The sequence below is a fragment of the Chanodichthys erythropterus genome, chromosome 1, assembly GCF_024489055.1.
Source record: "Chanodichthys erythropterus isolate Z2021 chromosome 1, ASM2448905v1, whole genome shotgun sequence".
Lineage (NCBI taxonomy): Eukaryota > Metazoa > Chordata > Actinopteri > Cypriniformes > Xenocyprididae > Chanodichthys > Chanodichthys erythropterus.
Window position 1 is genome coordinate 22,277,924 of NC_090221.1, and position 27,904 is coordinate 22,305,827.

The 27,904-nt window shown below is 35.9% G+C and overlaps 1 protein-coding gene across 1 annotated transcript in view; it reads right to left on the reverse strand.

Moving 5' to 3' along the window:
* Positions 1-753: 753 nt before the first annotated feature.
* The window catches only part of col23a1a (collagen type XXIII alpha 1 chain a), a 163,829-nt gene continuing 136,678 nt past the window's right edge, over positions 754-27,904 (reverse strand). The window contains exons 10-32 of the mRNA XM_067390423.1: positions 27,753-27,824; positions 26,936-27,052; positions 20,229-20,255; positions 20,094-20,120; positions 18,271-18,324; positions 17,800-17,862; positions 17,630-17,674; positions 14,493-14,570; positions 14,234-14,257; positions 12,220-12,273; positions 12,016-12,060; positions 11,748-11,828; positions 11,583-11,636; positions 11,420-11,485; positions 11,063-11,089; positions 8,657-8,716; positions 5,167-5,238; positions 4,814-4,840; positions 4,673-4,726; positions 4,438-4,524; positions 4,050-4,118; positions 3,025-3,063; positions 754-2,443 (exon numbers count right to left, since the gene is read on the reverse strand). Of these exons, the coding sequence (XP_067246524.1) occupies positions 2,393-2,443; positions 3,025-3,063; positions 4,050-4,118; positions 4,438-4,524; positions 4,673-4,726; positions 4,814-4,840; positions 5,167-5,238; positions 8,657-8,716; positions 11,063-11,089; positions 11,420-11,485; positions 11,583-11,636; positions 11,748-11,828; positions 12,016-12,060; positions 12,220-12,273; positions 14,234-14,257; positions 14,493-14,570; positions 17,630-17,674; positions 17,800-17,862; positions 18,271-18,324; positions 20,094-20,120; positions 20,229-20,255; positions 26,936-27,052; positions 27,753-27,824 (1,293 nt within the window). The 3' untranslated portion in view covers positions 754-2,392. The remainder of the gene's footprint in view (positions 2,444-3,024; positions 3,064-4,049; positions 4,119-4,437; positions 4,525-4,672; positions 4,727-4,813; positions 4,841-5,166; positions 5,239-8,656; positions 8,717-11,062; positions 11,090-11,419; positions 11,486-11,582; positions 11,637-11,747; positions 11,829-12,015; positions 12,061-12,219; positions 12,274-14,233; positions 14,258-14,492; positions 14,571-17,629; positions 17,675-17,799; positions 17,863-18,270; positions 18,325-20,093; positions 20,121-20,228; positions 20,256-26,935; positions 27,053-27,752; positions 27,825-27,904) is intronic.

Consider the following 27,904-nt stretch of genomic DNA (forward strand, 5'->3'; position numbering starts at 1 on the left):
TATTCATCTTTCTACATAGTTGAAACATGTTTAAGCTCCATTTTTGTGACTCAACTGAACTGTTTATTTAGTTCAGATTACTAATTTATTTTATTAATGAATGACGAGATATTGCCGTGATATTTTGTCACGTGTGGTGCCCCGTGTGCAATAAGCTACAGCATTGTTTTATATCAGCATGCTGAAAGCGCCTCATTCCTATCACTGGGTTTCACATTGCACACAAGATGTTTTAAAATGTATTTTTCTGTATAGTTTTGTCATATTTTCATTTGTCTCACACAACAGCTAAGTAATATTTAGAAGTGTTGCTTTATATGCTGAAGCTGGAATCATTTCTGTTGCTATTTTGTACATTTGTAGTGGAAATGCTTTGGCTTTACGATATTCCACTCTGTGCTCAACTTCACCTGTTGTAGTTTTGTTTCCATAGTGCTGGAATCTGTTTTTATGATGTTAAATTTAAAAAGACCGAAGTGGCTTTTGCATCTCAGGCCAAACTGTTTAACGCCAGTCACGCGTGCGCATATTACCTGTTCATAATGCTCAGTATGAGTATTTGATTCCTGTAATAAAACCGCTGTCAAGCACAATGAACAATTTTGATTGTGATATTTTATTTTTTAATGAAAGACACATGATTTTATGTGATACCACTAAAATAAGCAAAGGACAAAGTATGACAGTGTTTCTGCAATTCTTAATTACCTCGGCATTTAAAGTCAACATGAATCTGCACCCTCATTACTTGTGAAACAGTGAAACAGAATATTCATGCAATCATGAAAAATGTAGAATTTGACTTCATACATCAGGAATTGATTGGACCGTGAAAAGCGTCAGAGAAAGAGCAGAATGTGGATTGTGGAGAACATATTGAAATGCCAGCTTTTTGACCAAGACCAAGGTCAGAGGAAAGGAAAGTTAAGATTACTAGTAACAAACTTTAAATTCTATTTTATAAAACATCTTCAAAAGCAAATCAATGCATGTAATGGCTGTCAGGCAGTTGGTAAGGCTGTTTTCCTTACCCCATATCAACTATTAAATACAAATACTGTTTCAGCAGCAAAATCTTTCAATATCTTCAAAATAAAACATTCTTTGTGTTGAGAAAAAAAAGAACACTATAAAGAAAAAAAATGTAAAGAAAAAACTTAAAATGCTCTCAAAATGTCCTCCCATTTTGTTTTGTTTCTAAAATGTCGCTATAATACTATTGGTCAATCAAGATTTTTACAGTTATGTAAATCACAATAGTTACTCAGAACATTTAGTCAGCCAATTGACACCAAAGACAGGCTTCTAAAAATTCAAATCCGTTATCTGTAACATATGTTATGCATACAAGAACCTTTATATGAACTGACCACCGGTGTTTTGATTATTAACAATAAATATTAGAGAAAAGCTTATGTAGCATAGTTGTAAATCCCTGAAAGAGGGTACACCATAATGGAAATGTATGCTGAACATGCTTAAAAACGTCTTTAAAAAAACATCTCTTCTGGATGTCTTTTCTCTGTAAAAACCAAAGAAACAAAATGAGATTGATAAAATGGAATCTCTTTTCTTTGCTTCATGCTATGAAATATAAAGCAATACTTTGTCAATTTTAAAAACAGCCTCAAACTTGAGTCCTCGAGATGGTTGAACTGAGGTTACAAAAACACCAGTTTTGCCATCTTCAAAAAGCACATTGGTATATACCATAAATTACTATGAACAATAATATGGAATATGTATCAAGGATTGTGACGTTAAAAACAACGGCAGGTAGTCACAGTTACCATATTTCTTATACAAACAAATGTGAGCAACAAAACATATGCAGTAGTATTAAAGAAATAATAAAAAACAAGTACAATATAACACAATATTCTCGCTCACTATGATGCTGTGCTTATTTAAAACAGATGTAGTATTTATTTTATTGAAAATGATAAATGCATTAATATGTAAATGCTTGCCATCCAAAAGTTAAGTCTTTGGGCGTCAATTCCTGATGCTTTGTGTTTTTGCTTGTGAGTTAAAAACTACAAAAAAACCAAGCATAAAACAGTAACACGTAAGAAATAAATCATAAATTACTGCTCAGTAATATTCTCAAAATAGTGATCTGTTCTGTATCACCTCTATGCCAAAGCCTCTTATTTCAGGCTGCTGTTACCGTCCTGTGGAGCAACTGCATCCATGAGACCAAGCCCTGATCTCTCATCAACTCCAAGAGCTCAGTTATGTTCCTCCATGAAAAATATTGACCATAGCGAGGGCTGTTTGCACCCTCATTCGACCTGCACATTGAGGACAGTCAATATTAACCAATATTATTGAGATACCGTCACCTGAGGGACCGTAAAGTCATTGAAACTCCTCGGGTTCTTGAAGAACATCAAGGCTGGGAGAGACGTTTCCTCTTGAGTTTCTGAAGCATTCCCTGCTCCTTTAAAAACAAAAGGGGATGTGAAGAAAAATTCTTGCATGGCACCAGTTGAGCGGGTCGGTCCAGCATGCCCATGCAACATTCCCCGAGCTCATTACAGGCAGCTGATGGTGAAAAATACTGTCATCTTATGCTCCAGAACAATAAAAAAAAAAAAAAATTGTATTAAAAAAAAAAAAAAAAAAAACAGCATCCACTATTTGGTTTATGAAAAAATAACGCTGATGAGTGTTCAACGAAGTCTCTTGTCTTTATAAAATGTAAAAATATTTAAAAAGTGAAAAAGCTGTATGAAATTCCAATATATATCACATCAATATGTACAGACGACATGTCTCAGGTTACAAATCACTGCAAAAGAACAAACAAACGATATTAGTGATTAGCAAAACCAAATCTAAAATAAGAGTCCAAAAATGCAAAATAAAACAGCTATGTGGCATGTGTACTGAAGCACACTGCAGTCAGTTCATTTTAAATAGGCAGTTGTTAATGTTAAAGTCACACATATGAACTGTACAGACATGGTTATGGTATATTCAAGTATCAAAAATGCATTTTTTTCAATTTTTAAAACTGACCTTGTGCCAACAACCTGGTATTGGAAGTCCATCAGGACCCTTGAAAGTAAAAAAAAAAAAGAAAGAAAAAAAGTGTAAGCAATTTTATTGCCATTTTATTAAATTAATGTTAAAATGGTTAAATAAATGGCAATTTACATGTTATAATTGCCTGTAAGTGCACACTGCACACAAAATCCTAATAATGTATGTAAAAAATGAATAATCATTATCTGCGTGAATGTTTAATCTGATATTTTTTTTTAAATAATAAATAGACTTCAACCTAAACACCAAGAAAACTAGCTTTTTACATGCCTGCCATTGCCAAACTCATCACAATAATGCTAAGGTGTTATAAAGTAAGCAACACTAGTAAAATATTAATCAGATATTACATAACGCTCGATAATTTACAATGTACCTTGTCAAACCTAGTTAATATTTTATGCATCAGTCTTGGGTTTATAAGCCTTAAATAAATCTCAGAGGTGTGTGTTGTATATGTACTACTGTTCAAAAGTTTGTGGGTCTGTAACATTTTTTCATGTTTTTGAAAGAAGTCTCATCAATTTATTTATTGATTTAAAAAACATACAGTAATATAAATTGAAATATTATTACATTTTAAAAGAATATTTTTTCTGTTTTTGAAAATGTTATTAATTGCTGTGATGGCGAATCTGAATTTTCAGCATCATTACTGCAGTCTTCAGCATCACATGATCCTTCAGAAATCATTCTAATATGATGATTTGCTGCTCAAGAAACAAGTATTATTCTTTAATAAATAGAAAGTTCTAATTAAAAGCATTTCTTTGAAGTAGAAATATCTTAACCTTTTTTTCTAAAATCTGCTACTTTTGATCAATTTAATGCAACCTTGCTGAATAAAAGTATCAATCTTACTGACCATAAACTTTTAAACAGTAGTGTATGTAAGTGACAGACATGGGATAGTTTAAAAGGAGTAGTTAAAAAGGAGAAACAGGAAGTGTCAGAAACAGGGCAGAGAGAGCGAGAGAGAGCAGGCAGATATACTGTACCAGTGGGCAGGGGGCCTCCGGGGCCGGATGCCCTATTTCCACCGCCTCTTTTTTACATCCATCAGTTCCCTGTCAGCGAGAGCACACATATACAATATACACTCCTATAATGACTAAAAACAAACAACACACACACACATACTGGAGAAACCAATCAAAGGGAAACTGAAACAGAACATCAGTCTAGAATCATACAGAAGAAAGGCGAGGAAATGTGGAAAAAGGAAAAAAAAGATGTGATATGTCTAGGATATGTCTGTGCTCCCAGATGGGCACACTTAGTTGTTCCTGACAGAATTACCCAGCATGTTTTTTCACCTGATTTTCAGCAGTATGAATCTGTAACACATCAACACATATAAACATCAAAAGTAGCTATAGCACGCACCACGGGACAGGGCTGGTCCAGACCCGGCGGTCCCTGTTCGCCTTTCTTTCCCTTGAGGCCTCTCTTTCCGACAGGACCGCGATCTCCCTGTGAACAGGACGAACCATCGCAATGAATTCAACAAGATCATTTTAAGTGAAGAATTATGTACAGTCAGTAAATTATTTAAGGACATTTTTTTTAACATGTATGAAACAATGTATTCATTGATTCCCAGAGGTAAATATGACACTACCTTCTCTCCTCTCTCCCCTCGCTCACCCCTGTCTCCTTTAATGCCAGGAAACCCCTACAATACAAGAATATCAAAACTTACATTGGAAAACAAGAGATTCACCAACCGACAGACAGACAGATAGATACTAGTGCTGCTTACATCTAATCCAGGTTCCCCTTGTTTTCCCTTTGAAAAGAAAAAAATATATAATTTAAGATACATTTATATTTTGTGGCTTATCTGGAAAGTACAAGTCATATTAGGTTTAGGCATTGCATTTCACATTCATGGAATCAAATCAAAATGTATTTATAAAGCACTTTACAAAACCACAGTGTACTAAAGTGCTGTACAATAAAAAATACAGTTAAACAAAATATTAGAAAAAAAAGAAAGAAAATACCAAATCAGAGAAGAAGATAAAAGAACAAAACAAACAGCTCAAATACATCTGCCCAAACCAAATGGTCGTTATAAATAGTGCTAGGTTGAATTTATGATTAGTTGATTACCTTTTCACCCTTTGTGCCGGGAAGACCAACTAATCCTGTTGAACCCGGGGGCCCTTGAGGACCCTGAAGGCCCTATAAAACATAATGACAAGTAATAATAATAATAATAATAATAACAATTTAATTAAAAGCCATTTTTAAAATAAAACGTTTAAAGAAGGTATTTTGCTTTCTTAATGTCAGTTGGAATAGAATTTCACAATTTTGAGACATGAAAGCTGTGTTTTAGGGACAGCCAAGAAAGCATTCTGAGAAGAACACAAATTTTGCATTGTTATATAAGAAATTAAATGGTCTGCTAAATACTGCAGAGCTAAATCATGCAGTCCTTTATGGGTTAACCTTTTGTCAGGAGTGCGCTGAAGTGTTCGCTTTTGTTATTCTGGGTGCTCCACGTTGAATCCAACAAAGTTAACTTAAAGATAAATTTGCCAGAAAAAGATGGGAAAATGATGGTCTCAAAAGAGATTGAGCAAAGGTGTACCTGATCTGAGGACTCTTAAAGGCCCTATCAGTTCACACCCATTTCGTTGTGGTGACCAATCAAAACTGACCAAATCAGCCCCAGACCATGACACTCCCACCACCATGCTTGACTGTAGGCAAGACACACTTGTCTTTGTACTCCTCACCTGATTGCCACCACACACACTTGACACCATCTGAACCAAATAAGTTTATTTTGGTCTCATCAGACCACAGGACATGGTTCCAGTAATCCATGTCCTTAGTCTGCTTGTCTTCTGCAAACTGTTTGCAGGCTTTCTTGTGCATCATCTTTAGAAGAGGCTTCCTTCTGGGACAACAGCCATGCAGACCAATTTGATGCAGTGTGCAGCATATGGTCTGAGCACTGACAGGCTGATCCCCCCATCCCTTCAACCTCTGCAGCAATGCTGGCAGCACGCATACGTCTATTTCCCAAACACAACCTCTGGATATGACGCTGAGCACGTGCACTCAACTCCTTTGGTCGACCATGGGGAGGGCCTGTTCTGAGTGAAACCTGTCCTGTTAAAACGCTGTACGGTCTTGGCCACCGTGCTGCAGCTCAGTTTCAGGGTCTTGGCAATCTTCTTATAGCCTACACCATCTTCATGTAGAGCAACAATTATTTTTTTCAGATCCTTAGAGAGTTCTTTGCCATGAGGTGCCACGTTGAACTTCCAGTGACCAGTATGAGAGAGTGAGAGCGATAACAACAAATTTAACACATCTGCTCCCCATTCACACCTGAGACCTTGTAATACTAACGAGTCACATGACACCAGGGAGAGAAAATGGCTAATTGGGCCAAATTTGGACATTTTCACTTAGGGGTGTACTCACTTTTGTGGCCAGCGGTTTAGACATTAATGGCTGTGTGTTGAGTTATTTTGAGGGGACAGCAAATTGACACTATTATACAAGCTGTACACTCACTACTTTACATTGTAGCAAAGTGTCATTTCTTTAGTGTTGTCACGTGAAAAGATATAATAAAATATTTAGAAAAATGTGAGGGGTGTACTCACTTTTGTGAGATACTGTACATGAAACCCAGGGAAAATACTATATATAGTTAAGACCATTTGATTGTGGGTAGAAATGGAGTCAATGTCCTTTTTCCAAAGTGTATTGGAAGTTTGTATGTGGACCAAATGGCTGGCACTGTCTGTTGAAGGCGGATGCAGAGAGGGGATCACCTCCTGTCTTTGAAGCTTGCAGAGAGCTCCAGACACCATCTCTACTAGGATCGTTCATGGGAGTCGAGGTGATAACGAACCTTTGAAGAGAACTGGTTTTGCAACTCTTTGGGGCCGATGACTTAGTTTGAACAACAGGAGAGAAAATTAAGGAATTTATGATGCCTAAAGTATTTTGATCATGTCCATTCGTTACACATGAGACTCGATTGATGGAGAGAGCCGAGAAGCATTATTTCTTCCAAAAATTAGCTATCCAAGTTTTTATCTTGGATAAACAGTTACAGAGGTAAGAAACATCCACAAATTGTTCTGATTTAGAATTATTGTACATTTGCGTATTGTCAGCATAAAAATTATAATTAAGACGCCAAGACCTAAATAACTGACAAAAAGGAAAAACTAAAAAAAAAAAAAAAAAAAAAAAAGAGTAAAGGGCCAAGGACAGAACCCTGCGGTACACCAATTCAGACAGGCCCAACCTCAGATCTGTGTCCAGTCCAAGGCGATCCCAGAAACAGCAAAGATTTTCAAGATGATTTAGTAATAATGTGCATTCAACAGTATAAAAGGCTGAGGTCCAGAAGAACAACAATAGAAATAGCTCCAGTATCAGAAGCCATCAATAAGTCATTGGTAACTTTTACCATAATCGTCTTTGCAATGTGCAATTTAAGAAACCCAGATTGAAAGGGCTCAAACACTGGAAATGTTATGGTTATGGCTTACAGATGTTATAAGCAGGGTGCGATTTGTAGGGGGGGATTTTCCCCCCTTCTGGTCTATGTATCCCTGCCTTAGCTGAATTATTTTTATCCCTGGTAAGAAAAAAACAAACAAAAAAAAACAACAACAAAAAAACGGGAGATTCTACTCCACAAACCACCAACAGACCATATAAAATACCAAAAATAGAAATATTTTTTTAAAACATTGCCAAGTAAAAAGCTGAAACATGACAATACAAACAACAATAAAATCACAAATGGACTTTAATTGTTAGCACTCTCACTTAGAGATAGTCTGGGATTCATGATCTTGTTTCACGTGCCACAATCAATGCAGATCTTTTCAGAAAGTCAGCACATACCATTAATCTATTTCAGAGTGACAGACAGTATGAGATTAATACAATGTTTCTGTTAAAAACTTACTCTATTGTGACCTAATGCAGATATGACATATATTAAACACATGTATTATGAGACAGAACGAAGAAGTTTTACCGTCACCGTAATGTGGGAATTATTATCACGGAATATTGACTGATGGATCGGCAGAGAATCTTTTTTCTGTGAGTCATTAAAAAAATGATGATTCTATTCTATCTAAAGACATATGGGGTAAACGTGTGAATACATATTTCTTCACATTTGGACTAAAGGTTTGTATGTTGTGTACCGAAGCATTGTGATCAAAAATAAATGGGAGCAAACATGATTAAATATGTACAGGTTTGTGTCTCATTATTCTATTCCAAATATCAATCACTAACTACTGATTGATTTTGCATAATTTTGCATTCCTATCAGAAATTAAGAATTATTAGTCTCATTGTAAATAGTGGTCAAATAATGAAGCTATCTAATCTATCTAATACTTCAAAGCTCAGGGTTAAATCAGAATATTTATTGTAAAAATGTTACTGTAACAGCTGCCAAAAAGAGTCTAAATCGCACCATGGTTATAAGTATGCATACTTCATACTTATAACATCCAAAGGCCAAAGTACATCTATGTCAAAATGACTTTTGATTTTAAATCTTGCAGTACTAGTGAATAATGGGATTAGATGGTTGTCTCACTTGTATTCCTGAAGCACCGATTTCTCCCTTCTCTCCTTTAATACTCTCCCCTGGATCACCCTGCAAGAGATTCAATATAGTGTTAGACTGATACAATGCATGGAATAAGACTTTGCTGGATAAAGTGACGTGATGTGTGGCCAAGTATGGTGTCCCATACTCAGAATTTGTGCTGCAAGTGCACACACACAGCAGTGAGTAGTGAAAACAGACTGTGAACACATACCCGGAGCAGTGGGCATCCATTTTTGCTGCGGCGCCCAGAGAGCAATTGGGGGTTAGGTGCCTTGCTCAAGGGCACCTAAGTTGTACAAATCTGACTCTCTAACCATTAGGCCACAACTGCCTCATAATAATCAGATAATCCATATTAGACATTTATTGTGGAGTTTCAAAGTACAAACCCGATTCTAAAAAAGTTGGGACACTGTACAAATTGTGAATAAAAACAGAATGCAATGATGTGGAAGTTTCAAATTTCAATATTTTATTCAGAATACAACATAGATGACATATCAAAGGTTTAAACTGAGAAAATGTATCATTTTAAGGGAAAAATAAGTTGATTTTAAATTTCATGGCATCAACACATCTCAAAAAAGTTGGGACAAGGCCATGTTTACCACTGTGTGGCATCCCCTCTTCTTTTTATAACAGTCTGCAAACGTCTTGGGACTGAGGAGACAAGTTGCTCAAGTTTAGGAATAGGAATGTTGTCCCATTCTTGTCTAATACAGGCTTCTAGTTGCTCAAATGTCTTAGGTCTTCTCTGTTGCATCTTCTCTTTATGATGCACCAAATGTTTTCTATGGGTGAAAGATCTGGACTGCAGGCTGGCCATCTCAGTACCCGGATCCTTCTTCTACGCAGCCATGATGTTGTAATTGATGCAGTATGTGGTCTGGCATTGTCATGTTGGAAAATGCAAGGTCTTCCCTGAAAGAGACAACATCTGGATGGGAGCATATGTTGTTCTAGAACTTGGATATACCTTTCAGCATTGATGGTGCCTTTCCAGATGTATAAGCTGCCCATGCCACATGCACTCAGAGATGCAAGCTTCTGAACTGAGCGCTGGTAACAACTTGGGTTGTCCTTGTCCTCTTTAGTCCGGATGACATGGCGTCCCAGTTTTCCAAAAAGAACTTCAAATTTTGATTCGTCTGACCACAGAACATTTATACACTTTGCCATAGTCAATTTTAAATGAGCCTTGGCCCAGAGAAAACGCCTGCGCTTCTGGATCATGTTTAGGCTTCTTTTTTGACATATAGAGTTTTAGCCGGCAGCGGCAAATGGCACGGTGGATTGTGTTCACCGACAATGTTTTTTGGAAGTATTCCTTAGCTCATGTTGTGATTTCCATTACAGTAGCATTCCTGTATGCGATGCAGTGCCGTCTAAGGGCCCGAAGATCATGGGCATCCAGTATGGTTTTCCGGCCTTGACCCTTATGCACAGAGATTGTTCCAGATTCTCTGAATCTTTGGATGATATTATGCACTGTAGAAGATGATAACTTCAAACTTGCAATTTTTCTCTGAGAAAATCCTTTCTGATACTTCTCCGCTATTTTTCGCCGCAGCATTGGGGGAATTGGTGATCCTCTGCCCATCTTGACTTCTGACAGACACTGCCACTCTGAGAGGCTCTTTTTATACCCAATCATGTTGCCAATTGACCTAATAAGTTGCAAATTGGTCCTCCAGCTGTTCTTTATATGTACATTTCACTTTTCCTGCCTCTTATTGCTACCTGTCCCAACTTTTTTGGAATGTATAGCTCTCATGAAATCCAAAATGAGCCAATATTTGGCATGACATTTCAAAATGTCTCACTTTCAACATTTGATATGTTAACTATATTCTGTTATGAATAAAATATAAGTTTATGAGATTTGTAAATTATTGCATTCCTTTTTTATTCACAATTTGTACAGTGTCCCAACTTTTTTGGAATCGGGTTTGTAGTTAAGTTAGGTTTATAATGAGTTTCATGTCAGAGTAAAAAGTTGAATAAATCACTCAATTTAGAAATCCATAAATGAGCAGACTTTAGGTGCATCCCAATTTGTGTACTTATGCACTTAATTCCAAATAAAAAAAGTACACTTTAAATACTCGGATGATGCACTTGATTAATCGAAAAAAGTGTGGAATGTTGAAAACACTTCATGCACTCAACTGTCACAGATTTAATTACAAAGCGGAGGGGAAGGGGCTACCAGACTCTGATGATGAATGACAAAATAATCTTATAAAATTCATGCACTACATGGTTGAGTACATAGTGCATAAGCACACAGTGTATGAGTGCATAGTGTATAGTGTGTCATTTTGGACACAGATTTTGTTTGAAGTGTGGAAATTAAATTAAATAAAATTAAATATAATAAAATACACCTACTTTGGGGCCTGGCATGCCACGATGACCCTAAAACACACATAATAATGGTCACAAACTTTGAATGATGTTATGATATCACTTCTAAAAGTCATGATCTTGCAGATGGCATAAAAACTACATTTGTGAATATGATACAAATACAATTTGAAAGGAAAAAAAAGCATGAGACATGATCAAAATGAGTTTCATTCCTCAATTTATTTATTCATTCATTCATTCCACTTTTATGGTAGTCAATTCTAAAAAAATAAAAATAAATAAGTAATCATATTTCAGTCATCGGTCATCATATTTATTATCAGATGTCATCAAATTAACTGAAAACAAAAAATCACATTTGTCTAAAATGTGTCTCACCATGTATCCAGGTGGTCCTGGCGGACCTGGAGGCCCTGGTGGTCCCGGCTGTGAAATCATCTGAACCTGTAGACAGTCAAAAATCCACAGCTGAAGATGACTGTACTCCTGATACTAGAGAATTAATGTACAAGTTGATAAATGTGGGTGCAATTGTACTGACCAGATTGTCCTCTAGTATCGAGTCTCCTTTCTCTCCTTTCTGCCCATCCACTCCCTATAACACATTTGACTATTATTAACAATATGAATATATAAAAAATGAAAAGATTGAGAAGGAGAAAGAGATGAAGAAGATGAAGAGTTTCTTATCACTTTGAATACGTACAGAGGGACCAGAGAGGCCCATTTCTCCTTTTTCACCCCTCTCTCCAGATTCACCAGGCTCTCCAATGTCTCCCTTATCACCCTGATGATCAAATTAATCCAAATATTGATGTGCAGTTCATTTGCATGAACCTCAGAGATGTTCATATAGAACAAATATAAATTAGTCTTTAACAATTAATGAACACAATGGCCCTTGGCCTTGCAAAATTATCCATATTTATAGCAAAGAACTGATATTCTTATGAATGCATTGAGCCAATCATCACCTTTTCGCCATCAACCCCAGCAGGCCCAGGCAAACCAAGTTCACCCTGTTTGGATGAATGAAACATAAGTATGGAATTGATTTTTCTCATTATACTATTAATTGGATCAAACTCTGTGACTTACATAGTCTCTGACAATCACAAGTTCCAACTGAGCCACTTATTACAATGTGGAAATGTTGATAACATGTAAAGGAAATTCACCTTTGGACCTTCTTTTCCTGGTGGTCCCGGGGGTCCAGGAGGGCCAGGTGGTCCCTATTTGGGAAGCAAATGGAACAGACATAATTAAGACTTATAAAATGGTCTTTTTGCAAAACCCACTTTGCATTTTGAGAACCACAAACCTCTGACAGGCCTCATTTTATGACTGCTATAAAACGGGAAAATGTTGTTCCAATATAACTCTTAATGTGTAATCCCCGTGGGATCTGAGACTTTTGGAGTATGAAAACAACATTCTGAATGATGCTTGACAATTTTTAGATGTATACAATCCATAATCATGGCAGATTTTTTTTTTTTTTATTTCCTTGACACCATATTTAAATGTATCTGTACAATGTGCTTTCAAGGTTTGTGGTTCGATAAACATTTCCGTCTGATTACACTGTTGATAGAGATGACCACAAAGTCTTGCAAATGTCAAAAATAACAAATTTCCTAATTTTTCCTCCTATTTCCCAATTGCTGTGTGGCAAAACGCAGACTTTCAAAGAAGGGCATCATCCGGATAATTTAAACAGACATTATAAATGTGACCACAAGAACCATTCATTAAAACAACCCAGATACACATTCTCAGAACAAGAATACGCACAACAACATTTGCTACTAATTGCATCTAATTCCATAAATTTGTAACGGAAAGAAGCATAGCCAAGTAAAGTAAAATTATTTGAGCAATTATTTTGAATTTTATTTTGTCAGTCATGTTTACTTTACTGTCTTACAACGTAATGCTGCATGCGTGTTACAGACTTTCGTTATAATAGTAGTATCAATAATAATATTATAATACAAATACGTATTATATAATGTATTATAATACATTATTTGCATAGTGTTACTGATGAATCAAATTAATTAACTCAAATTAATTTTGACAACTGCAAAAAAATAAATAAAATAAAATAAACTAAAATAAACTAAAATAATAATAATAATAATAATCTTTTTAAACACTTCATTTTAGGGTCTTTTAACTAGTTGCTTATTAGCATGCGTATTACTAGAATATTGGCTATTTATTACTTAATAAGCGCATATTATTCTGCATGACCTTATTCTACATTCTTAATCCTACCCAATACCTAAACTTACCAACTACCTTACTAACTATTAATAAGCAGTAAATTTGGAGTTTATTGAGGGAAAAGTCACAGTTAATAGTTTATATGTGTTCCCAAAACTAAAGTGTTACCATATATGTGTGTGTGTGTGCACAAACACTTGTCTATGTGGTTTACGATGACTCTCCATGGACGTAATGGTTTTTATACTGTAAAACTGTACATTCTATGCCCCTACTCTACCCCTACCCCTAAACCTACCCATCACAGGAAACTGTCTGCATTTTTTTAATTTAAAAAAAAAATGTTTTTAGTATGTTAGTATATTTTTTAAGCCATTTGGTTTACGAGCACACAGGAAGTGTCCTCATAAACCATGTTTACATTGTAATACTCAGGTCATTATACACAATTGTGTCCTTATAAAGCATGTATACAAGAACACGCACGTGTGTGTGCGTCTTTGTGGTTTATGAGGACACAAATTTGTATAATGACGGGTATTACACTGGTATTACGACATAAACATGAAATATAAGGACATTTCATGAGTCCTCATATTTAAAATAGCTTTAAAAACATACTAAACAATGTTTTATTAAAAATTTAAAATTGCAAAATGTTTTCTGTGATGGGTAAGTTTAGGAGTAGGGGTAGTGATAGGGGGATAGAATATACAGTTTGTACAGTATAAAAACCATTACGCCTATGGAATGTCCTCACTTTGATAGCAAAACAAACCTGTGTGTGTGTGTGTGTGTGTGTGTGTGTGTGTAATGAACTGTTTTGAATTCACGCAGACACAGTGAGTATTTGTTAAGGATAAGAATCAGGCTGCATATCCCATAAAAAATAAATAAATAAATAAAAAAAACACACAAAAGCACAAAATGCAGGAATGGCAACCCATGCTACAGCACAGTTACCGAGACACTGATGGTTTTGATGGCCTGCCAGAAAAGAATCAACTAATGTCAGACTTCAGATTTCAGAACACAAAATGGCATTTGGTTTTAATACAACCATGAATTTATAGTCATCTGTGGTCTACATAATTGCATTACAGGAAGTCAAACCAGTAACATCAGATTTACATGAATCCAGATGACTGATTGGTAAAAATAACAGTTTTATAAGTTGTTGAGAGGTTTTTCTAGCAATTACCAACAGTAAAACACAGCTCACCTGAAAGGCATCTAAGAGTTTGCCATTGAAGTCAATGATGTCACCGGATGCTGATGTGCCTTTATCACCAGGACGGCCCTGCCAGGATGAAAACAACTGTTAACACAAGTGTGCAAGTATTCTCAGATGTGGAGAGGTGTTTCTCTGGTGCTGTTTTATAATTCTAAAGTATTAAAAACAACAATATTCTCATTCTACAACATAACTACTGGTATTTATGAACAACAGCAGAACTGATATCTTTCTGACATTGTTTTAATGTTATTTAAAGTACATTATATGATATATACTTTTCTTGTTACATATACGTGCAACATTTTAGTTAGCTAGATTATGTCTAGCGATGTATGTTTATTCTGAAATATAATGAAATAATAGTTTGAATTTTAAATAACATCTATCGTGTGTCGTTATGTGGGTATGTATGTTATGAGATGGCTCACGTGATTTATGTTTCACACGTGCTTCCGTTATGGTAGCATAGTGAGCAACGATGCTCCCTGGTTTTCACAGTGCATTGTGGAACTTTTTAAGGAATGAATGTTTCAGTGCACTGGAAGGATTTTGCGATTGAGACAGCCTTTGAAATGGCCAACTCACTGATCAGTGCCCTGACTACTGAACTAGAGAGCTGATTGAGATTCACATATGGTCAAGACGATCTGTTGAAATTCAAACTGAGCATCAGAATGGAGAAGAAAGGTAATTTAAGTGCCATCATGCGCAATCAAGCCTCTACAAATGATTCAGAACACTGCAGCACGTCTCGTCTTTAACGAGCCCAAAAGAGCCCACGTCACGCCTCTCTTCATCTCTCTACACTGGCTCCCACTTGCTGCTCGCATCAAATTCAAGGCGTTGACGCTTGCTTACAGATCTACCACAGGCTCAGCACCCTCCTACTTCCACTCACTCTTACGAGTCTACACTCCTACCAGAAGCCTACGCTCTTCAAAGGAGCGAAGGCTTGTGGTACCGTCACAGAGAGGCACGAAATCATTCCTATCCTTTCACTTCCTCTAATCCTTCTCTACTGTAGTTTATGATACTCTGAGCACTGCTTAAACTTGTATTGTAAGAACTTCTTGTGTCTATTTGTCTATATAAATGTAAATGTAAATGTAAGTGACTTTGAACGTGGCATGGTTGTTGGTGCCAGACGGTCTGGTCTGAGTATTTCAGAAACTGCAGATCTGTGGGATTTTCACACACAACCATCTCTAGGGTTTACAGAGAATGGTCTGAAAAAGAGAAAATACCCAGTGAGAATCAGTTCTGTGGACAAAAATGCCTTGTTGATGCCAGAGGTCAGAGGAGAATGGCCAGACTGGTTTGAACTAATAGAAAGGCAACAGTAACTTAACTTAATAACTACTCTATGAACACACAACACATTGAACCTTAAAGCAGATGGGCTACATCAGCAGAAGACACACCAGTGACGCTCCTGTCAGATAAGAACAAGAAACTGAGGCTACAATTCACACAGGCTTACCAAAACTGATGAGTCTAGATTTCTGCTGTGACATTCAGATGATAGGGTCAAAATTTGGCGTAAACAACACGAAGGCATTGATCCATCCTCCCTTGTATCATCAGTTCAGGCTGATGCTGGTGGCGTAATGTGTGTGGGATATTTTCTTGGCACACTTCTGGCCCCTTAGTACCAATTGAGCATTGTTTAAATGTCACAGCCTACCCGAGTACTGTTGCTGGCCACGTCCATCCCTTTATAACCACAGTGTACCATCTTCTGATGGCTGCTTTCAGCAGAATAATGCACCATGTCACAAAGCTCAAATCATCTCAAACTGGCTTCTTGTACATGACAGTGGGTTCACTATACTAAAAAAGGCCTCCACAGTCACCAGATCTCAATCCAACAGAGTACCTTTGGGATGTGGTGGAACAGGAGATTCGAATCATGGAAACTGTATTATGCTATCATGATTCATGTCAATATGGACTCTGAGGAATATTTCCAGTGCCTTGTTGAATCTATGCAATGAAGAATTAAGGCAGTTCTGAAGGCAAAAGGGGGTCCAACCCGGTGCTAGTTAGGTGTACCTAATAAACTGGCCAGTGAGTGTGTATTGCATTCAAAGTATATAGTTCATGCATTGCCTAGGGATTGAAGAAAAGGCTAGAAATTGCTAGAAATTGGCTTTTATAACATTGCTTTCTGAATCACTTGTTAATGTGATTTTAATGTGTTAATTTTTCAATTTATGTTTTTAAAGGAGCACTCAATAAAATCAGTGGCCTAGTAAAAGCTATTTTATTTTACATTGAGCAGGTCGCCACATTGAGAAAAACATGCTGGGGTCACATGACAGGCCAAATACGACTCACTTTATCTCAGTAATGCCAGATGACTGCTAATAGTGCATTTTTAAGAAGACTTATCAGTCCAAGTTGACCATCAGTGGAGCATAAAAATGAACTTTTTAAGAAATGTACACATTAGTTCCAATGTGTACATTGTACAATCTGTACAGGTTCCAATAGGGCTTTTAATATATATATATATATATATATATATATATATATATATATATATATATATATATTTTTTTTTTTTTTAGAAGAAGAAGAAGAACCATAGAAGAACCATTCTGGTTCCCAGAACCTTTCATTCAGCAGTTTTTAAAATAATTTTTTTTTAAATAATCTAAAGAACCATTTTTCCACTATAAAGAACATTTTGTACAATGAAATGTTTCCATGGATGTTAAAGGGATAGTTTATCCAAACATTAAGATTCTGTCACCATTTACTCACCCTAAAGTTGTTCCAAACCTGTATACATTTATTTGTTCTGCTGGACACAATGGAAGATATTTTGTAACCAGTTTGTAACCAGGCCACTTAGGGGCACCACTTACTTCCATAGTAGGAAAAAAAAAAAAACTATGGTAGTCAATGGTGTCCCAGAAATGTTCAGTTTCCCACATTCTTCAAAATGTCTTCCTTTGTGTTCAAAAGAACAAAGAAATGTGTACAGGTTTGGAACAACCACAGGGTGAGTAAATGATGACAGAATTTTCATTTTTGGGTGTACTATCCCTTTAAAGGTTCTTCATGGAACCATAGATGCCAATAAGGAACCTTTATTTATATTATGCATCATTCCTCACCATTTCGCCCTGAGGTCCTTGTTCTCCAACATCTCCTTTATCTCCCTGAGAAATACAAAGAGAACCAATACATCAAACACGCTGATGTTACCCATTTACTGCAAGTCCTGTCTTTGAATGAATCACTGTATATACCGTAAATATATGAAATAGCTTCACCCAGTGCTCACCTTCAAGCCTGGCAGACCATCGGTTCCTCGGTCACCCTGAGGACCTGGCTCTCCCTGCTCGCCCTGCCAAAATATACAGAGCATTTAAATGAATATAGAACAGATTGCAGAGAATGAAAGTGCAGTAGAAGATGCTTGAACAGAGAAGCCAGATCCATATGAAGCCCATTACTCTATGAAATCATTCTTATTACGCTGCTAATGATTAAGTAATGGTCAGAGGCTATGGTCAAATTGAGCATATGATCAAACCCCAAAAATATGCTGCATGGGAGGATGGAATCAAACAAAATGAAAGAGTGCAAAACAGAAGTTAAATACACAAAAAAATGAATAGGTAAAAATTGTGATTATTTGATGTAATATTTAAATATCATAATGGAGGAAAAGGACCTTGAAAACAGTATGTTTTTTTGAATCAAGATAATGAAATGTCAAATGTTATAAAAGTGTCAAAACCAAGAATCTGACCTTTGGCCCTGGGGGTCCCTGTGGTCCTGGGTAACCCTGATTACCAACTTCACCCTGTAAAAGAAAGTTAGACACAAAGAATGTGGACACAAAGACTTCCATACTTCGCTGCTTTCAAAATGTGTCAAAACGCAATTAAAGATGTAATGCAAGTACCCGTTACTTTCTCATTCATGCTGACGTTCGTTCATAAACTGTTTCTGTGGTCAGTTTTGAGAAACATTTATGAGAATCTTGCTGAACAAGTTCTAACTAACTACTTGGATAACAGCACATCCGGTTTACAGATATTTGAAGACATTTTACACAAAAACGCATGTTAAAAGTTTTGATGTAGCGTAAGTAACGACGGATCTTTTTTCTGTATTGTAACCGTCATCCAAGTAAAACTTGTTTCTATTAATTGCTATTATTTGAAAAATAATAATAATAGCAATTAATTACTAGCTAATTAAATCTTCAACAGTGTAGTTAGATTACTGTACTAATTACTCTCACAAAAAAAGCTGCATTACTTACTAAATTAATTATCTCATATCAGCCTCGACCAGTTGGACAATACAAGGACAGACATGAAACTACTCTGTCCCATTTTTTTTGGTGTCTTTAACTATGTACTAAAATTTAAATGAATCATTTGATAAAATACACTCATTGTGTACATTGTTAATATTTCTTTAAAAATACCTGCATGTAATTACAGCTGAAATTTATTTCTGTAATTACATCTATAATTACACTGTTGATCACAAAATTACATAATTAATTATAATTACATAATTACATATTACATTATTTAATATTGTAACAATAATTACATTATTTTTTAACACACCAAAGTGTTTAAAGGAAGATGGTTACATTAAAAGCATACATTTTAACATTAGACATTTTGATAAACGTTAAATCCTGAACGTAATCTTACACTCACCAGTGTATCATATATATATATATATATATATATATATATATATATTTTTTTTTTTTTTTTATTTATTTATTTATTTTTTTTTTCATTTCAGCTAATGTTTATTTCAAGTAATGACATTTTTTTGTGGTTTTGGTTTTAGTTTTAGTTAACAGTAATAATAACCCTGGAACTTCACTAGACATTTTTATTAAAAAATATGAGCTCTCAAAAAATTCTACTGGGAACACTGCATAATTTCACATTATTCTGAAGAAAAATGTTGGACTTGGTATAAATGTTTTAATGTAAAATCATGTACAAAAGTAATAATCTCTGAAACATCTTTCCTTATCCGCTGACATCACCAAACCCTCCCCTCCGGCCACTTTTCAATTTTCACAGATAAAAAAAAAATCAAATTCAGCTCTACATTTTTCTCATATCCTGTTTCACTTAGAAATAATTGCATTACTGAAGTAAAAAGGGTTGCAAACACCATTTCATTCTGACTTTATGTACAACAGGCCCATGCGGCTGCATCACAATGGCTAAGAACATACTCACATGTATGTTTCTCATCTTTGTCCCTCACTCACAAACATACACATGTACTAAAACAAAACTGATATTACACATTAAAGTCATTCCAGTGAAACAGGCAGAAAATAATTCAAGACATCATACAGACGTCAGTGCAACCAGACGTCAGTGTGTTTTACGGACAGCTAAAGTCAGCAAGCACTTACTAGCACAAAGGACAAAATACTCAAACATGCTGTTCATATTTATGCCAAGAGGAAATAATTTAGTCTTTCATAAAACTGCGAAAGCAAGACATTTTCCTAAAAAACAAGAAACATCTTGATCGCAAGGATGAGCACACACACACAGGGTTTATGTATTTTTATCTTACCGGTTTTCCTGGTAAACCTCTTTGTCCCTGCAGAGAGAGAGAAAACATGTTTGAAAGAAAGTAACATACAATTATATAATGTAAACCATGAAGACCATGACCTTGATGATCAGAAACAGCATTGGTTATGCTCACCTCTAATCCATCTCGTCCAGGAGCGCCCTAGAGAGACAGAAAGTATTTAAGAGTTACTTTAATACACCAAAATGTCAAGATGTACTGTCCACAAACATACGGTCAATGTTTGATTGATCCCAGAGCTCTTTTTTGAAGGAGACCAGTGCTGGAAAACCTAAAAGTCATATGTGCCAGTCCTAAAGTGCATCATTAGTAACATTAAACGGCTTGTTGGGTTAGTGGTATGAGTTTCACATTAAATATCAAGTTAAGTCAAGTCAAATTTATATTTGTATAACGCTTTTCACAATAGATATTGTTTCAATGCAGCTTTATAGAAAGTCATGATGTTAATATTTATAATATCTTAATGTTTTCATGTCTCATAGTCACAGATTAGAGCTGGGGAATAATATAGTTTACATTTTGTGACAATAGAAGCAATCAAGCAGTTGAAATGTGCTATACGGTATAAATCACCCAATGCAATATACTTTATGTATGCGGATAATGTTAGACATAATTATATATACAAACTTTTTAAAAAATAAAGCTTCCAAAAGGGGTTTCCGCAGCAATGCCATTGAAGAACCATTTTTGGTCCCTCAAATGAACCTTTCAGTGAACAGTTTTTAAAAAATCCTATATCCTACTATAAAGAAACTTTTGCGCATGGATGTTAAAGGTTCTACATGGAACCATCAAAGCCAATGTGCCGTGTCGCATTACCTGATATTGCTGAGTTCAACATGTTCCTGGGTCAACATTTTTGTTCAAATCAACCAATCAGATTTGAGGGACAAGTTTACAGATTATGTCAAGTTTAGGCTTAAAATCATGAATTGGTGCTTCTACATCAGTGTTATTCATCTATCATTTCCCTCTGATTTTTGGGATAACTTATGGGTAGGGTTAGGTTTAGGTGTAGGAATAGGGTTAAGACTAAATTTTCAGACTAGAATGTTGTTCCAGGATCAACAAAATATGTTGACCCAGGAACGCATCTAACTTAGCAAAATCAGGACGTGCAAATGGGTCTGTCATTTAACCACTAGGGGGCAGTGATGTAAAGCTTTGGTTATTTTGGTTGACTGTTCGCCATCAGATATTGGGCACCAATAGGAAACACCTTCTCATCACTGTTTCTTCTCCTTTTATTATACAAATCAAGGACTGTGTTTGTTTATCATACACAAAGAGAAACAGCACAGGCCTAGATAACTGCATGCATCTTGTGGAGGATGCCCTGGGTCAATGTATTATGGAAAAAAAAACTCCTTAGGATGTCAATTAAGCAATGTTTTTTTTATTTTGTAATCGATATTCTTCATTATTCTTGGACCTTAATTATCTACAAAATGATCGAAGACATGGTGCCCATACACACAGATGCATACACACAATCATGTCAAATGTAGTATTTTATGTCAAGCAGACTTCAAAGCTGGTATTCAGCCACAATACAGAAAGACACCATTTTCTGTTCCCTGTCAAAATGAGCAAAACCAGAGGAAGCGCTTGGGAAAATCAGAAGCCCTGTGCTATTCGCTTTCCCCATCCTTCCTTCAAGCTGTGCTTCTTAATAAGGTGGTTTTGCAAGCGAAAAACACAACAATGGAAGATAACTAGCTGGTGAGATGTCAGGGAAACATCTGTGACCAACATGGTGCAGAATTTCATAGATTTCAGCTTTCATAAAATGTTCCTTTACACACAAGCTTGATGAAAGAGTAGAGCTGTGCAAACAGAATATGTCTTCTTGTTTTATCCACAGGACTCTTATAAAAAGCTCTACTTCTGCCAGTACAGATACACACTCTCTTTGTGTCTATATGCATTCACTGTATATGTTTTTGAGACTCATCAAATTATATCAGAATTGTGTTACTTAGTAGTGGGGGGAGGGGGGATACAGTAGGTACATTTTTTATTTTTTGTAATCTTACTAAGACCAAACTTTTGAATGTATAGCATATATATAAACTATATTTGAGGCACACGACTCAGGGTAAATGACATTTCTCGCATGTTTGCCAAACCCCTAAATGTCATGTAAAATTAAGTAAAGTGAGTCTGGTAATTTAAAATGTCAGTGAGACAGCATTCATATCTGAATGAAGGATTTTTGGCCAGAATAACTATAATATCCTGCTGATTTAGTGCCGATAGTCAAAGTTTTGTCTTGTGAAACTAACAGTCTGAACGAGAGGACAGACAGTCTTATCGAGCAGAAACAGAAGAGTATGTGTACTGGCTCTCTCATAACCTGCCGCTATGCAAGAATAATTCCTGGTATTGTGAAAAGAATTGACAGTCTAGTGTGCCGGTGAAAACCAGCCCAGTTTGAGCTCTGGCATAAGAGTAATTCTTCCATGAATGCTTCCTATTAAAAAATGCCAACTTCAGATCGAAATAAAAACATTTTGAGTTCATGTTTAGTCCAAATTAAACTGACTTTATGATTAGACACTATAAAGGATAAACTTCATTTGACGGGACCTAAGGCGAGAAATATTGGGAGAACTGTTCCTGAACCTGGACTTGTGCCATATCTCTTTCACGATGTTCAAGGAACAGAAGAGCTCGTCAAGAACACACTGTGGCCATGTCTTACCCAAACCAGATGAGTCTTGAGCCTTAAAATCTATATTTGGTTCAATTTTAGTTGAGCTGCAGTGCACTGGCATAGGCCATGGTTTTCAAATGCCCCGTTGGGGGAATGATGAACTGGATTTGCCCCCTTCCCCTCTAACCTCTCTCTCTCTCTGTCACCTCTGGCTGAACAAAACAACCGTGAGAGGCCAGAGTGAAGCAACGCTAATGCCTTTAACCTTTAAAGTACAACCTGTAACTGTTGTAAACCACAGGCTGCTGTACTGCAAAAACATCTTCAGATAATAAATCCAAAAGTACAATCAGGGTCCCCTCAGCAAACATCGCTGTTTGGTGCCCCCTTTGGTAGTTGGTGCCCTACACTGTAAAAAAAACCCTGTTGTTTCTACGGAAAAATACCGGCAGCTGTGGTTACCAGAACAATACTGTAAAAATGACATCACACCGTAAATATACTTACGGAGTTACATGTGAATTTTACATTTTAAATATGTATATTTAACATTGGATTTCAGTACACTGTAAAAAAAAAATCCCAGTAAAATTTACGGTAAAAAACATTAACTGATATAATGCTAATTTACCAACCTAATGAAGTACTAATATCTGTTTTGTAACTTTATAATACACTGACAGTCACCAAACACAGTGGTGATAAGAGTCACATGATGAATCAAAGTTCATCACAAGCAGCTTTTCCACAAGCTGAGAAGGACAATACTAATATATAGAAGGAGCACACAGTCTCATTCACACACACACTAAACACCATCATGGTAACATGCATGAAATTTTAAAAATGCAATAAACATTAATTTAACAACATTAGATGTAACATAAAACCCTAATGTACACAACTGATTAGCAAAAAAAATGAGAAAAACTAAGAAGAAACAGAGTTATTTCAACAAAAATATATCAAATGTGAAGTGTCACGCAGGGAATTGTGGGAATGTCAATTTACGTTTTTTCACTGTAAATTTTACAATGAATTGTTATTTTTCACTTTCAAAAACTGTGAATTTAACGGTATTTTACCGAAAATTAAATTAAATGTACCGTTAGATCTATTACAGTTATTCACTGTATATAGTACGGAAACTTTCTGTAAACCAATTAACAGTTTTTTACTGTTAAAATCACGGTAATTTTTTACAGTGTATGTCGTTTGTTTCCGCATGCACAAAAAAGCAGCTTGTTAAAGCAGCTAAGTTAAAATTCTGTCATTAATTACTCACCCTCATGTCGTTCCACACATGTAAGACCATTCATCTTCGGAATACAAATTATGATATTTTTGATGAAATCCAAGAGGTATATGACTCGTCCATAGACAGGAATTTAACCACCACTTTCAAGGTCCAGAAAAGCCATTGTTAAAAAAGTCGATGTGACTGCAGTGGTTCAACCTTAATTTTATGGAGCGACGAGAATACTTCTTGTGCGCAAAAACAAAAATAACGACTTTATTCAACATTATCCTTTCTTCTGTGTCATTCTCATACTCTTGAACACACTCATACTCATACTGTTGTCTCATGAACAGCCTCTGCCAATACTGAGCTGGCGTTCTGGCATAGAACCTGGAAGTGCTGGACGTAAACAGCTTAAGAGAATGACTCTCGGATTTCATCAAAAAATATCTTAATTTGTGTTCTGAAGATGAACGAAGGTCTTAAGGGTGTGGAATGACATGAGGGTGAGAAATTAATGAGAGAATTTTCATTTTTGGGTGAACTAACCCTTTAATATTGCTTTTTGGCACTACATGAATACATTTTGTTGACATAACTAAGTGTGCGTCTCAATCAGCTCCCTAGGTTGTGAATCAGTATATGGTATACAAAAAATAACAATGTCACTACTGGTATTTATGAACAACAGCAGTTATTTAAAGTACATTAAGTTTAGTACCTCTTACTAGTTTAGTACAGATTAAGTTCAGTGTCTAGTGATGTATGTTTATGCTGAAATTAGAGCTGTCAAGTGATTACATTTTTTTAATCTAATTAATCGCACATCAAATTTGGCTGAGAAATTAATTAAAAACTAAAAACTAAAAGATTATTTAAAATGAGAAAAGTATCAAAGAGAAATTCCAATAAGTTTCTTTAGAAAATAAATCTTATATTTGATTAACCTTTTAGGCTACAACAGCCATGAGGTTGAATAAATGATGACAGTATTTTCATTTTTGGGTGAGCTATAACTTTAAATGGGCTTTTTATTGATATTGAATATGAATTAGTTGTTGTTTTTTTAAATGAAATAATACTCTTGTGGCCCTATCATACACCCAGCACACTGCGACACCAGGTGCGACGGAAGTGTTTTTTGATAGTTTCAGCTCAACGCAGTTATTATTTTCACATTCAGCGGCCACGTTTAAAGGTACCATCGAATTGAAAATTGAATTTACCTCAGCATAGTTGAATAACAAGAGTTCAGTACATGGAAATGACATACAGTGAGTCTCAAACTCCATTGTTTCCTCCTTCCTATATAAATCTCATTTGTTTAAAAGACCTCCAAAGAACAGGCGAATCTCAACATAACACAGACTGTTACGTAACAGTCGGGATCATTAATATTTATGACCCCAATATTTGCATATGCCAGCCCATGATCGAGGCATTACACAAGGGCAGCCAGTATTAATGTCTGGATCTGTGCACAGCTGAATCACCAGACTAGGTAAGCAAGCAAGAACAACAGCAAAAAATGGCAGATGGAGCGATAATAACTTACATGATCCATGATTACATGATATTTTTAGTGATATTTGTGAACTGTCTTTCTAAATGTTTCGTTAGCATGTTGCTAATGTACTGTTAAATGTGGTTAAAGTTACCATCGTTTCTTACTGTATCCACGGAGGCAAGAGCCGTAGCTATTTTCATTTTTAAACACTTGCAGTCTGTATAATGCATAACCAAAACTTCATTCTTTATAAATCTCTCCAACAGTGTGTAATGTTAGCTTTAGCCACAGAGCACCATCAAACTCATTCAGAATCAAATGTAAACATCCAAATAAATACCATACTTACGCGATTAGACATGTTACATGACGAACGCTTTGTAAAGATCCATTTTGAGGGTTATATTAGCTGTGTAAACTTTGTTTATGCACTATTTAAGGCAAGCGCGAGCTCCGTGGGCGGGGAGCATGAGCATTTAAAGGGGCCGCAGCCTAAATCAGCTCATATTTAATGATGCCCCAAAATAGGCAGTTAAAAAAATTAATTAAAAAAATCTATGGGTTATTTTGAGCTGAAACTTCATAGACACATTCAGGGGACACCTTAGACTCATATTACATCTTTTAAAAAGACATTCTATGGGTACCTTTAAATAGCAGAGGCACTCATGGCCATCTGTTCGCTCATGGCCGGTCTGAAAACAAGGTGTGTTCAGGCGCATTGTTGCCGTGTTGTTATTTTGAGGCAACTGAAAATGTCTGTGCCATTGACCAACAAAAACCTGGTCTAAAGTCAATGGCGCAGTATTTTTTTGTTAGTTAAAGGGTGCGATAGTAATATGCGCCTACACGCGTACACTCTGCTTATTAAACACACAGGGACTTGCAGCAGCACACAAACATGCTAAATATTAAAAATAAAAGGATTACAATGTAAAAGATTATTTTTGAGTACATAAAGATAAAAATGCCTACATGTCATAATGGATAGTCATTGCATGTATCAGAATTACCTATTTTACAGTAATGACGAATGAAACCGGCTAATTATTTGACCAATCATGGCAATACACACATGTATTTAAACTGACTCGTCAGGTTGAGGCTGTCTATATTCCGCCATGTAAATAGTAATCCACCAAGAGCACATGGCTTTTAAAGAGAATGGGAGATGACACTCTAAATGGTTTACTAGGTAGAACCCTTGTGGACCATGCGCCTGGCATGCCAACCATTTTTTTGTTGTTTAACTAGCAATAGTGGATTCGGACACAACATACATATTTTTTTCCCGCATGTAATGCGCAGGGCTCCGTAATATACTTTTTTATAATATACATACTCCGTAATATACTTTATGCACAGAAGCTTTTAAGGTACCACAGAAGCGAATAAAAATTGAAGCATCTTACTGAATCTCCTGGTGGGCCACGGGGGCCATCCTTCCCAGTGTTTCCTGGGGGTCCTCTTGCACCAGGTGCTCCAGGAGGGCCTGGAGGTCCAGGTGGACCAGCTTGTCCTTGATCACCCTGATGAAAACATACAGACGTGATATAAAGTACAATAAATTTGTTTTGTCCTGTGACTTATTGAGTAAGTCACAGGACAAGAGACACAAACATAAGCACAAACAACATTCTCCTTAAGAATATATTTCCTTTTCTTTTGTCTTATTTGAAAAAGTGAATGAAAGAACTATGATGTTTCAGTTTCATCAGTTGTTTATTGTATATAAGTCATTTAACATTTCTGAATAATAATAATAAAAATACATAAATATAATTAACAACTATTATTATCACAAATACTAATTCAGTTTTTTTACTTCAACATTTCACGTCTAATTCAGTGTGTTACTTGCATCCAAGAGAAAGAACCTGAGGAATTTTTTTGCATGTGTATCAATTTTCAGGATTATTATTATTATTGCATTGTGACATTATTTTGCATTAAACTTCCTTATGAAAAATATAATTTCTAAAATTTTTATGGGGTAAAATATGATTCAGATGTTTTTCATGAGATTCATCCTGAATCAGCCACATTCACTGAAGCAGCAGCTTGCATGCAATGCTCAGATCCCTCACACATGGATGAGGTTATTTAATTGCAAATATTGAGACAAACAAACAATAACACAAGCAATCACGCTAAATGACATAAGTTAGAAATGAGGAAGATGAAGATCTAGTAAGGGGAGTGTCCACACATGCCTTGCACACATGCTACCTTCAGCATACGCCTTTGGAAACTGGGCTGATCGGCCGAGATGTAGCCATGATCGTAACGAGGAAAGACCATCTGTGCATGTGAGTCCCCCATAGAAAGAGACAGGAAGACCCCAGAAAAACAGATGGAGGAGGAAAAGACAAAAGAGGAAG